Source organism: Muntiacus reevesi, chromosome 20, assembly GCF_963930625.1.
Source record: "Muntiacus reevesi chromosome 20, mMunRee1.1, whole genome shotgun sequence".
In the NCBI taxonomy this organism is placed as follows: domain Eukaryota; kingdom Metazoa; phylum Chordata; class Mammalia; order Artiodactyla; family Cervidae; genus Muntiacus; species Muntiacus reevesi.
Genome location: NC_089268.1, coordinates 13,968,645 through 13,983,596, shown reverse-complemented (window position 1 = coordinate 13,983,596; position 14,952 = coordinate 13,968,645). Strand labels below are relative to the sequence as shown.

At 52.1% G+C, this 14,952-nt stretch overlaps 1 protein-coding gene across 1 annotated transcript in view; it reads left to right on the top strand.

Moving 5' to 3' along the window:
* BTBD9 (BTB domain containing 9) overlaps positions 1–14,952 on the top strand; it is a 398,742-nt gene that overhangs the window by 376,652 nt on the left and 7,138 nt on the right. The window contains exon 10 of the mRNA XM_065913307.1: positions 3,005–3,083. Coding sequence (XP_065769379.1) covers positions 3,005–3,083 — 79 coding nt within the window. The remainder of the gene's footprint in view (positions 1–3,004; positions 3,084–14,952) is intronic.

The following is a 14,952-nucleotide window of genomic DNA, read 5'->3' as shown; positions in this document are numbered from 1 at the left end:
TTCCTGTTCAAACACGTCCTCCCAGCATCCAGCCTTGGCTCTGAGCTGAGTGGTGATGTTGCTCTGTTGTCTCTCTGAGAGTGGCGCCTCCTACAGAGGAGATGCAGAGTCCTGGGCGAGCAGGAGTCTTCATGCAGCTCAGTAAGAGAGGCGCCGAGCTTCTGCGGAGGCTGGGCGGCCGTGGCGGCGCCTGGCTCTGTGAAGCAGGAGCCTCCTCGGGGCAGCGCCGTGACTACGCATGTGGCCCCAACTTGACCATGGCCATCCCGCTGCCGCCTCGTCACTCCCCGCTGGGCACGTGGAGAGCAGTTTTAAAGACGTTCGGAGGAAATGGAAGCCGATACTTGGGAGGGAGAGACGCTCATTGCCTCATCCTGACTGGCTTCCCTTCCTGCTCATGCTTTGGTCTTAGGGTTGTCATCCAGTTTGCTGAAGATGAAATCATCTGTTCACCTCTCGGGCTGTGTTAGTGAAAATGAACTCTAATATGATTAGATATTAATGCGGTGCAATGGAGGATTGGTATTAAATTGAGGCCTTCTGATCTTGTTACTCCAGCATGCTCCCTCCTGCTCAGGCTGCCTCCCTGCCAGCCCTGCTCCCCCCACAGAGGGTGGTGGGGCCAGGGCATGAGCCCCTAGGAGGCTGGAGGGGAGATGGAGCCGAGGGGGCGACAGTGGGAGACGAGTGGGGTTCAGGCCCAGCTCCTCCCAGGACTCCCCACAGTGAGCCCTCACTCCCTTCAGGTCCTCGGCCTCCACCCCACACAGTAGGGCAGGGTGGGGGTGGGGTCGTCCAGGGAGCAGGGGCACGATGCCAGGCCTGTCTGCACTCTCAGAGCCCTGAGCACGTTGATGAGGACCGTGAGCTTACGAGAGCCAGGTTTTACCTTCCTGTCCAGAAGCACTGGACAGTTTTTTTGGATAAGCACAGGACTAGAAAGCTAAGAAGAAGAGAGTCTTCTCTGTCTCCTCCACTCCCAGCCCCCTCTCCATCGCAGTCCTTTTTGTGGAACTGGCTGAACCTAATATCAGAGCTATGGTTTTTCCAGTAGTCATGTATGGATGTGAGAGCTGGACTATAAAGAAAGCTGAGCGCCAAAGAATTGATGCTTTTGAACTATGGTGTTAGAGAAGACTCTTGAGAGGCCCTTGGACAGCAAGGTGATCAAACCAGTCAATCCTAAAGGAAATCAGTCCTGAATATTCATTGGAAGGACTGATGCTGAAGCTTCAATACTTTGGCCACTTGATGTGAAGAACTGACTCATTGGAAAAGACTATGATGCTGGGAAAGATTGAAGACAGGAGGAGAAGGGGACGACAGAGGACGAGACGGTTGAATGGCATCACCGACTTAATGGACATGAGTTTGAGCAAGCTCTGGGAGTCAGTGATGGACAGGGAAGCCTGGCGTGCTGCAGTCCATGGCGTCACAAAGAGTCAGCCATGACTGAGTGACTGAAGTGAATAGTTGTCTCTGGCTGAGTCACTTGCCCTGGCTCTGTTTCCCTTTCCTGGAGTGGTGGTCTGAGAAGTGCAGTGGACCAGCTCTGGTGTGTGCTGTCATTGCCCTTGGCAGTGGGATGGGGTTCTGATGCCTGGGCGATGTGAACCCCTGGCTTCCCCGACCTGCTGGAGGAAGAACGCACGTCTGTGCTCAGCCCCCGTGCTTAGGGCAGAAGTGACCCCGAGGCCTGTTGGAGCCCAGGTCCAGTGTTAAAGCCCCATGGGGCCTTCCTCACAGGCCCACCCTGGCCCTTGGGCTTTTCAAGGGAGTTGTGTGGGTCTGGGAACAAAACACTGAGAAAACGGGCCAGGAGTGCAGGCCCTGGGGATGGTCAGATGGCATCACCTTCATGTATGAATAGCCTTTCTACAGACAGAGTGATTTTTCTTATGCTGTTTCCAGAAAACTGCTTCCAGAGGCACAGACTTTGTGCATAGGATGGTAACGACATTTTAATGACCTCAAGGGGCCTGGTGTCCAGGCAGCAGTGAATCAGCCTCTGTGGGTGGCTCATGGTGAGAGAGAAGATGGAACACCTGAAAGCAAAGGGGGAAAAACAAGCCCCAAATACATGTATTTTCTTTGGTAGCATTACTTGGTAATTAGACAATTACAGGAAACAGCGTCCCCACAGCTGGCGGCTCCTCCATGTGTGCAGAGGAGGGCTGCGGCAGCCGCAAGCACCTCGCGCTGATTATGAAAGCAGGAGCGGGGTTTGCAGCCGTGGGTGCCGAGAGCTTCGTGCCTTCCGGTGAGCCGGGAGCGGTGAACCGGGAGCAGACCACTTCCTCTCGGGGGAGACGGGCCTGCTCCACCGGCCCAGCCCCTGCCCATCTGTGAGGAGGGACGTTTAAAATCCTGGGGCTGCTTTTGAGCCCACCCATCCAAAGACTAAACTGTTTGGGGGATGCGCTGGGAAGCAGAAAAAGAGGGCTGAAGGGAGGCCAGTGGAGAAACTTGCCTTTTCTTCCCCAGGTACCACCACCACTTGCATGGGGTGGGGGGTCAGACATGGGAGCCCAGGGCTCGCACGGCAGTGAATGCCCCCCTCCCGACCTGCAGTGCTGGGTCCAGCTGCCTGCCGTTGCCCTGCCTGCCCGGCTTCAGCTCCTCCTCCAGAACCCTCCTGGGAAGTCACTGTGCCCGCCACGTGCGGCCATTCAGCCCACAGCCCTCTGAGGGCAGCCCCATCGTGGCCCTGTTACTTCATGAACCCCGCCCACCTTGACCCCCACACCCCCCACCCACCCACCGTGTGGCCACGCTCTTGCCACCACCTGCACGGGTCTGCATCTCATGCTTGCTTATGTGGAGCCTTCACAGAAGGGCAGGCACCTCCTCTGCCGAGATTATGGGGGCACCGAGTGCTCCTGTCCCCGCTCCACACAGTGGGTGGAGACCCCCGCCCCCTCCACATCCTGGGCTCCGCTGGTCCGTGCCGTCAGCAGGATCACAGGACGGTGTAACCAAGCAGTGCTTATGTTTCTCCTCACAGGTCCTGGCAGTCGGTAACTTTTGAAAGACGTCCAGCATCCTTCATCCGAATCGTTGGAACACACAACACAGCAAACGAGGTAAGGGTCCCCTTTGGTGAAGACACAGTGGTACTTCCTGCTCTCTGGGTGATACCTCGTCCCAAGTGAACTGGAGCTGTTGGTTCCGCCCGTCAGTGGCCTGTCATTCAGACAGCTTGCTCTGTGCAGGAAGGAGGGGCCCCGCTCTCTCACAGGGGAGCTGTTACCATTTCTGGGTGTCTGTTCACCACAAGTGGCAGCCAGCCCCTGCAGCTTCACTTCCTCCCCTGTGCAGAGACCTGGAGAGTCCTCTCCCCTCCCAGACGCCAGCTCTCTCAGGGTTCCTGGGCCCCTATGTGTGGTGTGTGAGGAACCCCAACTCCACGGGGCGGCCGAGATGCACAGTTGCAGGTTTTCTCTGTCCGTCTACCCAGTCCTGCGCCGGCCTGCACATGATGTTCACGGGCCAGCCTCTTCCTCCCTGGTCCGTTCCTCGCCTGGGCCTGGGCGTTGTTTCTGGGGCAGCAGCTGTTCTTTTGGGCCACACCATCTGGGTGTCCCTTCACCTGTGGTATTCATGAGGAAAGAGTGGATAGGTTATTCTCTCGAGTTTGGGCTCCTGAGGCCAGGGTGGCCGGCAGGTGAGGTTCCTGGACCTCAAACGTGCTGTCTTCTCTGGCTGGAAATGGCTCTGGAGGACATAGTGGGTTCCTTCAGATGAGAGAGGGGTGGGCAGTGCCTGCAATGCCTTGAGAACCCGAGGGAGGGCGCTGTGAGCTTCAGCACAGGACCCGAGTGCAAACCAGGACCGTGCCAGACCCGCTGGGACTGCCTCCCCCAACAGCGTGCATCCCCCTGGGCCCCAAGAGCCACCTCCGGGCCCACTCATACCATTAAAGGTGAGAAGAGCGTCTGTTTCCATTTTGAGTGCAAAATAATCCATCTGTAAGTTAATTGCTTAGCCTCTGTTCCTCAGGTGGGCATAGAGTAAGCGCTGGCAGTGAGGCGTTGGAGTTGGCAGGTGGCCATGCCACGGGTCTGTCTGCTCATCACACTTGCTTTTACACAGTCAGATGTGCTCAGCGCACACCCTGAAGGCCTGACCGCTGGTTAAAGACTACAGTAAGGTTGAAGCTCAAGAGGTAAATGAAAGGCGTAAAAATAGTAACCATCCTGCAGTTTCACCCCTGTGTAAACTTTGTCAGATCGGTACAGGACCAGTGTCCTGGGCGTGGAGCTCCACACCGGAAGGGGCTCTGTGCTTGGGGTTTAATGCTCTCCAGCATCCTCTTGAAATTCTTAGTAATCTTACCTTTGGATTTTCTTTTTACGGGAAGAGCACCCACCAGGGGCTCCCCGCAGGCCAGCCACAGCCCCTCCTCCCTCCCTAGGACGGGTTCTCGGGCACCCACCCTGACCCCTGGTGCCTGGGCCTGCGCACCCTCCTCAGCCTGCCCTGGGACCGCTGCCACTCCCAGTGGGACCCCACACATTTGTGAGGAGAGTCAGGATCTGATGTGGGTCCCGTGCGAGTCACAAGATGGGGCCCTTGGGTGCCCTGAGCGTCTGCCCTGACCTGACGCTGTGCCCCGAGCTGGAGCGAGCGCAGCATCAAATAGCAGATGGAAACCCTGGGGCACGTCAGGAGAGACCTGGGAGAAAAGGAGAAGCTTTTTCTCTGCCTTTTGAAGGAGAGCCCCACACATTACACAGTGGGCCCTGGAGCATGCATTATTTGTCAGATGAGAGTTCTCCAGGGCACATCAAGGTGCTTCTGGTTCTTTGAAAAGCATTTTAAGCAGTGAAAATATTGTGATAACATATATTCATTTTGCTTTGTATTTATTTAGAATAAAAGTGATACACGCCCACAATATATTTCTTGCAGAGAAGAGCTTATAAACAGAAGCCTGAAACTTTTGCTTACCTTTTTATTTCAAAACAAACATGAAAATTATAAAATAAAGAAAGCCATTGATAGTTTTTAAAGCACAAAATTAAAGAATTCTAAACATCAGGTCATAAAGACACTTTCTTCTTTAAAGATGTAACAGAAGTATAAATTTGAATCTGTATTTTATTTTATTTTTTTTTTTGAATCTGTATTTTAATAGATAATTGAGCCCCAAACAAAACATCATAGTTTTAAAATTTTACCAATAATTCTCAATTTTTCTAACCACTTAAATTACATGTATATTACTAAATTAGAAAACAATTTGAACGTATCTTTACTTAATAGTATATGAAGCTAAAATTAAATATTTTTGTTTGCAATACCTTGTTTCTTATATAGTGCATTTTTTTAAAGGTCATTTTGTTTTCTTTAGTTCCTGAATGGGACTTTGTAATTGTCATTTAACAGTAAAAGGAATTCTTAAGTCAGAGAAGGCTGAGAAGCACTGGGGCAAGTCAGGTCAGGGTCTTTTTCCAGGTCTTGACCCCACGGCCCTCACCTCCGTGACCAGAGGAATAATTTCCCCTTACAGAACTCAACAGGTGGCATGCCAGATGCCCTCTCCCTGATGAGTTTACAACAATATCTGCAAGGAGCCCCAGCCACTTAGGACCCGCCAGTGTGGAGGCTGGAGTCCCCAGTTTGAACGGGTTGGCTGAGGTCACTAATTAACTGGTGACCCCATCATGTATCTGACTGATGAGCAACTTGCTCAGCTACTTTATCGAGTGAGTTATGGATCAGGAAGAAAAACCTCAGTGTGGTGTTGCCAACCTGGGAACCTCTCAAATCGTAAAACAAACAGTGACCAAGATCATAAGGCAGGATCCATAAACTATGTCATTCTCAGAGCAAACAAGAAGGCACAAGAGTTGATTTCACGGAGTATCGGGAATGTAGCGCCACCTCAAAGAGAGCGTTCTTCACTGCAGCATGCCGATTCTGGGCGTCATATCCCCCTTCTTGTAGATGGGCAGGAAGGTGTGCAGAGTCAGAGGAGTGAGGGAAGCAGGGTGACTGGGGTGGGTCGGTCAGGACTCCTGGGGGGACTGTGACGGCACAGCCAGCAGGGAAAGCAGGCAGGGGTCCAAGACAAGCCTGGTCCGGAGTCCCGTGGAGCCAGAACCACGCCATGAGAAGACAGGGGTCAGGGCGCCTCTTCCTTACAGTGGAGGACGGGTGGAAGGCAGGCCAGGATTCTTCAGTCTGTCCTGGCTTATCTGCCAGGGGGCATCAGTAGCCTTCACTGACTCAGAGCCAGGACCTGTCTGTCTTTAGATAGTGAATGTTACCAGCCCACAGACTGTGCGAATTTCAAGAAGTGTAGATGGAGTTGGTTTCCATCATGAGAGGTAAGATGGTGTATGCAGACAGGAAAAGAAGCATGCCAGTTCTCCCAGGTAAGACCGTTTGCTGCAGGCACTGCCCCGTGCGGAGAGGGTGCTGGAGCAGAGCCAGGCGGGGAGGTGCGGCTTGGCACCCCTGTGCGTTGAAGAGCGTTCGGCAGGAGGGCAGGCTGTCCAGGCAGAAGGCGGGAAGGTGGCGGGTGTACGTGGCTGTAGCTGCTGGCAACTCCAGGGCTGTGGCAACAGGAAGGGTCCAGAGCTAAAATCCTTGGGGATTTCTTGTGCAACATGGCCACGTGTCTGTGTTGCTCTAGTCAGCCCGGCCTCCCCTCACCAGGCTCGACATCTGGCCGCAGGCTGATCCGCACTCCCAACCCCGACCCCTCCACCAGGGCCAGCTCTCGGGTGACGGCAGCCAGGCAGGCTGAGGGCGTTCAGATTTTTTGATCACCTGTCCGGACACGCTTCTGATTTCCTTGGCATTTCATGCCTCTCCTTTGGGAAGCGCGTATCTGCTGCTGGCATCTGTCTCTCATCTTCCTTTGTGAGCACCAGGCAATGAATTCATTTAATTTTTTAGCTACATTTACGACTTCTGTCAATAAATTCCCTTAATGTTTACCTTTCGAAGAGCGCCACTTGGTTCCAGTGACCTCTTGCTCCTTGTCTGCTCAGCATTTTCTTGTCATGTCTCAACGTCTCAGAACATTTTCCTTTCATTGCCCACCAGGGAGCCTGTCATCCTGCCCCTCCTTGGCTCTGCCCCTGGACAAGCCCCTCCCTCTGCTACTCGGAGGCGGCTTTCCCATCCTCGTCTCACGCTCAGCACTAGACAGCAGGCATATGTGGGTTTGTCTGTCAGCGAGTCCCTCCCCCCGAGACCCGCTCTCCTTCAGTTATTTTCATTCATCTGAGTCTCCCTGGTGCCTAGAGCCGAAAAGGTCTCCTGGCTTTTCCCCCATCACTTCCTACTGGTCTCATCACCAGTGCAGCTGTGTGGTCCTTCCAGCCCCCCTGCCTTGACTGCTCCTGCCTCTGAGCTGCTTGGGAGGCAGACGGGCTCTCCCGCCTGCAGGAGGTTGGAAACGGCCTTGTGGACAGGACCACAGACATCCTGGCGGATCTGCAGTTTCCTCTCGTACCCAGGCAGCAGCCGTGCTGGTTCTGACGCGGCATCTCTCACACACCTTTCGTTCACATTCCGCTGGCTACCAGAGAAGAGCAGCAGAGGCACACGGCTCCGTCCTTAAAGAGGCTGTCAGTCTGTCAGCCTGTTTCTTCTTGTGCCTGTTTCACTTATACCCGTTTCTTATTTTGGCTTTGATGAAGCCTGGTTGGAGAGCAGGTTGTGGAGTGATTTTTCAGGAGGTAGAGACCTCAGGGGCACAAGCAACCCCAGAGCTAGAAAGGACTTGTAGGAAAAGCTTCCTTCCTACAATATGGAACAACCAAGTTCCTGCTCAAAGAACCCACAGGAAAGAAAGCCTTTGTCGAGTCAGTAACAGAGAGTGAGGATGGGGTGGACAGTCTGCAGGCAGCTCTCAGGGCTCCAGTTATGTGTTGAATTTATGTAGCTGAGGAAAGAGGCTGTGCGGTGTTTTTTTGTCTTATGTCCCGGCCCTAACTTGGGCCTGGCGTGTGTGCGCACAGAGTACCTCCTTCCTGAGTGAGTGGATGAATCATTCATTGCGTCCGTCCATCGCTCCCTCTCTCCGTCAGGCAGCCAAATAAAGGAAAAGGTTCAGTGAAACAACTTCTCATCCCCGCGGTCCATGGGGGTGAACATCACAGCGTGTCCAAAGATAGAGCCAGCACCGAAGAATCCGTGTAGTGGGATTACATTTGTACAAATGTCAGAAACAGGCAAAACTAAGCTATGACATCTAAGGTTGTGCACACAGAAAAGAAGTGGTTATTATTAAAGGCAGGCTGTGGTTTTAATAGCAGGGCAGGGGCTCAGACCAGGAAGGGACCATACGGTGCCAGCAGTGTTTCTGGTTCTTGACCTGCGTGTGGTTTACATGGCTGGAGTTCACTCTATAGTTACTCAACAAGCTGCACATTTGTATTTTATGCACCTTTTAGTGCATAGTTTTCACAATAAAAAATGTTCTAAGAAAAGGAATAAATTGATGAGGAAACCAAAGCTGAGCAATGTTAAGTGATTTATAAGAGTTTGAATTTCAAGCAGTTTGGCTCTTAACATCCAGGGTGCTCTATCTCCCAAAAAGGCATAATGTTGGGTTGGCCAAAAAAGTTCATTCGGCTTCCCCATGACTCTAGTAGTGCTTATTTGTCTTTAACTTGATTTGAAACAGTTTGGTTAGATAGTATTGTGACAGCTGTCATATCAGTGTGAATTTTAAAAAGTTTATCAAAATTATATAAGCATTTTAATATTGAAGATGGAAGAAAAAAGCAACATTTTTGGCACATTATGCTCTATTATTTCAAGAAAGGTAAAAAGACAACTGAAACATGAGGAAGGATTTGTGCAATGTATGGAGACAGTGCTGTGACAGATCGAATGTGTCAGACGTGGTTTGTGAAGTTTCATGCTGGAGATTTCTTGCTGGACGATGCTCCACGGTCAAGTAGACCAGTTGAAGTTGATAGCAATCAAATTGAGACATTAATTGAGAACAATCAATGTTATACCACGAGAGATAGCTGGCATACTCAAAATGTTCAAGTCAAGTGTTGAAAATCACTTGCACCAGCTTGGTTATGTTCCTCGCTTTGATGTTTGGGTTCCACATAAGTTAAGTGAAAAAAAAAACTGTCTTGACCTTATTTAATGAAAACATTTCATTTTTAAAACAAATTGTGACAGGCGATGAAAAGTGGATACTGTACAATAATGTGGAACAGAAGAGTTTGTGGGGCAAATGAAATGAACCACCACCAACCAAAGGCCGGTCTTCATCCAAAGAAGGTGAAGTTATGTACATGTTGGGATTGGAAGAGAGTCCTCTGTTACGAGCTCCTTCCAGAAAAGAAGCTCATAATTAATTCCAACAAATACTGGTCCCAGTTAAACCAACTGAAACCAGCATTCGATGAAAGGCATCCAGAATTAATCAATAGGAAACACGTTATCTTCCATTAGGACAATGCAAACCACAGGTTTCTTTGATGAACAGGCAAAAACTCACCATTGACTGGGGCGTCCTTGGCTGGGACATCCACTATACATTCCAGATTTCTCTTTATTTTGGCCTTTATAAAATTATTTTAATGGAAAAAGTTTCAGTTCCCTAGAAGACTGTAAAAGATACCTGGAACAGTTCTCTGCTCAAAAAGATTAAAAGTTTTGGGAAAGTGGAATTATAAAGTTGCCTAAAAAATGGCAGAAGGTAGTGGAACAAAGCAGTGAACATGTTGTTCACTAAAAGTTCTTGGTGAAAATGCAAAATGTCTTGTATTTTTACATAAAAACCTGAAGGAACATTCTGGCTAACCCAATAAATAGTAAAGCCACAGAAAAGAGCCCAGCTCTGCCCTGGCTAGGCCATCAGATTAGATATTGGGGAGCAGGTGGTTCCTGTGGGCAGGCTTTGTGCACCAGCCTGGGCTCAAACCAGGAGAGAAATCCAGGCAAGGGCCCTTCCCTAGAGGGGCTATAGCTTCACCACCAGACAGAAATCAGTCCACAGGAAGAGCACCTGAACCTGGGGTGGGGGCGGGGGGATGATGTGAAGCACAGGAGCCTGAGTGAGGCTGCAGTGAGCCGAGGCAGTGGCGGCAGGTGGGCACGGCCCTTTGGATGGGTTTTCTCATCTGAAGAGCGGATCACGTGATCCCGGCCCTGGGTGGGCAGACAGGGCTGAGGCTGTGCAGTGGAGGCTTTGGGAGGGTGGAGGGTGCAAATTCCTCCCGGCTCCTGGAAACCGGCTGCAGAAGGGTCCCTGCTGACACCAGCAGGGTGGAGAGTCTGTAAGTGGCTGCTTGAGCTGCCCTCCAGGACCAGTCAGCGCCGAGCCTGGAGTGAGGCAGAATTTATTTACAGGCTCTGTCGGGCCCGTGAGTGGCTGTGGGCTCCCAGTGCCATCCTTGTTCCCATAGCAACATGTGGCTCTAGTGAAGAAAAAAACAAAAAGAAGGAAATAGATTCTAGTTTTGTTTTTTGTTGTTTTTTAAAAAAAAAAAAGACTCCCTCCTGGCCTGGTGACAGTTCAGTTCAGTTGCTCAGTCGTGTCCGACTCTTTGTGACCCCATGAACTGCAGCACGCCAGGCTGCCCTGTCCATCATGAACTCCCAGAGCTTGCTCAAACTCAAGTCCATGGAGTCAGTGATGCCGGTGACAGTGGTGACAATTATTTCCCAGGCCCCGCCCCCCGGTTCTGGTCACTCCCTTGAGGATTCCCTCCAGGTGGCATTTGCCAAAGGATGTCGTCTGAGAAATAGCCTCAACGCACAGGGCAGGGAGGTGGGGGGTGAGCCCAGGAGGAGAGAGAAATAGGAACGAAGGAAGCGGGGGGGCCTTGCCCAGTGTGGACCAGGAGCCCTCGGCCTTGGCGCCAGCCTTGCCCCCAACCAGCTTTGTCACCTCTCCTCCCAGGCTGTCAGGACACTCGTCTTTAAAATAAGGAGAGTGGACTAGATCTTAAAGGTTCCTTCCCAGTGAGACAGAAAAATATTTAATTTATAGTACAATTATGCAAGACCTTTTAGAGACGTCTTTAGATTTAAATGTCTTTTAGGAAAGATTTTATTGGGAAAACAAAGGGAAAGTGACACAGGAGTGAGCACGTCATTGCTCCAAACATCCCACAAGCCTTATGGCTGTTGTAATGGGGCAGTTCTGCACCAAACAGCCAGCCTGGGAGGGGTGCCCACAAGCACCTGAGGAGGTGGGGCCTGGGGGCCACTAGGCGGCGAGATGGATGGAGACGCCAGCTCGTGAGGATGATGTCCAGCCATGTCTTGCTGCGGAGCCAGTGGTGAGGAGTCAGGCCTGAGATCTCCATGCAGCCAGAGCTCTTCAAGACAAAGCAGACACATCTGGATGAAGTGAACAACTGTCTGTGGCGGTGGGGCCACTAGAGCAACCTCTAGGGGAGAGCGGAGGGCCCCAGTAAGGCCGTGTCTGCCAGTTCCCCCTGGGAACTAGAACATTTCTCCTTTTTTGCCTCAGTTTTCTAGATTAATTAAGAGAAAGAATCTCTCTCCCAGGAGCTCTGGAGTACGCACACAGGAAAATCAGAGGTCAGGGATTCCAGGGTTGCCAGAGGTGACATGTTCTGGAAAGGCTTTTCTCCAGAACCTTCCAGGCAGTGGAGTTCCAGATATTTGTTAGTGCCCGGGCTTATGGGAAGATGGCAAAGTGACATTGGAAAGTTTAAAAAAGCCATTGCCACATAGAAGCAGTGTCATCAAGAAGCTTACTCTCTTACCTAGTAGGAATAAATACTCATGCAAAACTATTGGGGTATCCTATCAATCACCCCAAAGCAATGCTGAAAAGTTGTTGCTCACAACCTGGAAATATCTTGCTGTGAAATGGGTTCCTTAACTGAAAACTGTGTTTTGGGCTATTCAGATGTACATACATGATTCTCTGATTTTAAAGTGCCATGTTTTATTGGAAACACTTGGTCTTCATTTTTAAAGGAACAAAGGTAAAACATCTCTATACAATCTAGACAGACTTGGAACTTCTGTTCCTGAGACAGGTGTAAGAAGACGTAATTGTCAGCATCTTCAAGCTCAGTAGGGTTTGCTGAGCACTGAGTGTGTGCCATGCTGCCAAACACACGTTGCGAAAGGAGAGAGGATGTCTTCAGGGTGTGTAATTCAGAAGCCACATCTCTCTGTCTGACTTATGGGCAGATATCATTGAGAGGTAGGTATCTATTTATAAAGATATGTCACCTCGTAAATGTAAGTTGAAAGCTTGGCTCAGAAATCCTATTTGTATTGGTTGGTATGAAAGAAGTCTGTGAAAATTACTCAAGAGAAACCTGAAAAGCAAGGTAGAGTCATTGATCAACATTTATTAAATTTGCCTGATTTCTGCTACAGTTCACAGTGGGTTCTGCTACAGTCCACAAGTGGACTCATAGACCAACTTGGGAAAATTAACAGAGGCCTCTCTCTCTGCTTTTAAAAACCTTGGGGACCTCCCCAGGGGAAGAGTGGATAAGAATCCACCTGCCAGTTTAGGGGACAGAGGTTCAATCCCTGGTCCAAGAAGATTCCACATGCTGCAGAGCAACCAAGGACATGTGTCACAGCTGCTGAGCCTGCACCCAGCGACTGAGCACCCCAGTAAGAGGGGCCACCAGCCACAGTGAGGAGCCCTGCCCGCCGCAACCACGCAACGTCCGCGCACAGCACCGAAGATCAGCACAGCCAGATAAATAATAAAATGTTTTAAAAAATGTCAGGGGAAATGGCGTTTGTTAAAATGTCTCAAAAAAAAAAACAAAAAAAAAAACCAACACCTTGAAGACACGTTGAACAAAGAGTGCTTGGGAAATCACTCTAATGAAAACCAGGAAAGAGTGGCCAACCAAGGAATCCACCGGTTCACCAAGGATACGTGTGCATCCTCTCCAGGATTCCCAGAGAAAAGATTACCCCGGACTGTCTCCAGCCTATTGAGAATTACAGCTCCCAGAGAGGAAAGGAAAGGGATAATAAACAGCAGCTACAAAAAAGAACACGCGGATGGTGACTCAGGCTGTGTTGGCCTCATACACACGACTACATTCCAAATTAACCAGCTCCTCCCGGGGGACGGATCCAGAGGCCTCAAAGCTGGTTTAGCAAAGGTGCCCCTTTGTGAGCAGCGGCCATCAAACTGGCTAATGGGAGGCCTGACTGCTGAAGAGGGGAGGGAGGGTGACTCGCCGACGGGGTAGTGGTTCTGCATAAACCCGAGCACCGCTCTGCGCCTCATTCACTTTGTCACAGCCTTTCCAAGGGCGGGGGTCGCAGTCTTGGGAGGGTTCAGAGGAAAGAAATGGAACCACACAAGCTTCTGAGTGAAGAGAGACTCAGGACCTGGCTGTTCCTCCGAGAGGGAGGCCCCAGGTACGGCAGGAGAGGCCCCAGGCCCTGACGACTGCTCCGGGCAACAATGACCCTGCAGTGTCTGCGTGAGGAGAGCGTGGCGTCCCCACCTCCATCCCCACCTGCCCCCTGGTCCCCGGGGGCCTGGGGTCCTGAGGAAAGAGCCCCAGTCTTGAGCCAGACGGTGGCGGTGAGTGCAGACACGGCCATGCTTACCGCCTCTGCAGCATCCAGGCGTGGCCTGGGTGTCAGCTTCACACGGTCGCCATGCGGGCCCAAGGCTGGTGAGTTGAATTACCAACAGACCGCTGAGCCGGCACATTGTACAGAGGTGGCGGCGAGGCCCAGGCCTTCATCTGGACGTCCTCCCAGTGCCTCTGCCCGGAGGCCACGCCCGCCTCTTTGCACGCCTTCCTCCTGACCTTCAGGCAGGATCACGCTAGCAGGCTGTGTCTTCCTGCTCGCTCGCTGCCCCGTCGCCAGAGTGAGGAGCTGTCCTGGCACCCAGAGGGCACAGGAGCAGGAGCGGCCCCACCCCGAGGTGCACGCCCTCCCGCTCCCAGGCTGCGTTCCTCTGCGCGGGTCCTGACAGCGGGGGCTGCGTGGCCAGCATTCGTCTCAGTGAGGTCGCTGAGGTTTGAAAAACAAGCAGTGGGAGGAGGATCAGAGGCAGAGTCCAGGTCCAGTGCTCGCGAGTCCGGGGCCACCATGGTCCCGCAGCCTCTGTCCTCCCCAGGGGGACCCCAGCCTCTGCTCTCCCCAGGGGGACCCCGGCCTCTGTCCTCCCCAGGGGGTTCTCTGTCAGTCTTACCAAGCCTGTTATCAGGTGCTGTAGTTTATCCTTTTTAAATGCTTCTTTCTTGTTTATCCCACATTGCTGTGTTCTACTTCAGAGGACTTCAAGTTTAAGGACTTGTTGTCATCTACTTGCTTTCTTCAGACCATTATTTGTCACCACAAACATATTCCTTTTGTGATCTTTTTAATTGAAGCAACACTTAAGTGTTTAAGTGTCTCCTCTGTCCAGAAGCCCTGGCTGCCTGTCTGGGTCCAGGCCAGGCCCCTGCCAAGCCCTCTGAGGCACGGCCTCTTGCTCCACCGTCCCTGCGGCCCAGTCCCGCGGCTCCCGTCCTGTGCCCTCACATGGGGCTGGGGCGCCCACAGAGGACCCCTCTGACCAGTCCTGCCTTATCCTTCCAGGCCCAGCTCAGGAGGCATGCCCTGCCCCACACCCTCCCGGCTCCCCGCATGGTCAGAGCCCTTCCATTCGTCTCTGTCCTCATTCAGCATGTGGTGCGCCCTCCAAGGGGCCAGGACTCACCGGAGGGGTCCAGGAGGTGCCTCATGTTTGGGGTGACCGCGTGCGTGCACTGGGACCCCCTGAGCCCCGTTTGGGTCCTGACCACACCAGGTGTCCTGCACCCCGCGGCCCCAGCCTGGCACCTGGGGATGCCGACCCCGCCCTGCTCACCGCCCTGAGCCCTCTCGCTTCGTCCCCGCCACACCCTCTACCTCTGCACCCGTCCTTCTGTTTGTAAAACACCCTTTGCACTTGGACTCTTCCCCACGCGCTCTGTGACTGGATAGCTGTTTCTTGTGTGTTGCTTG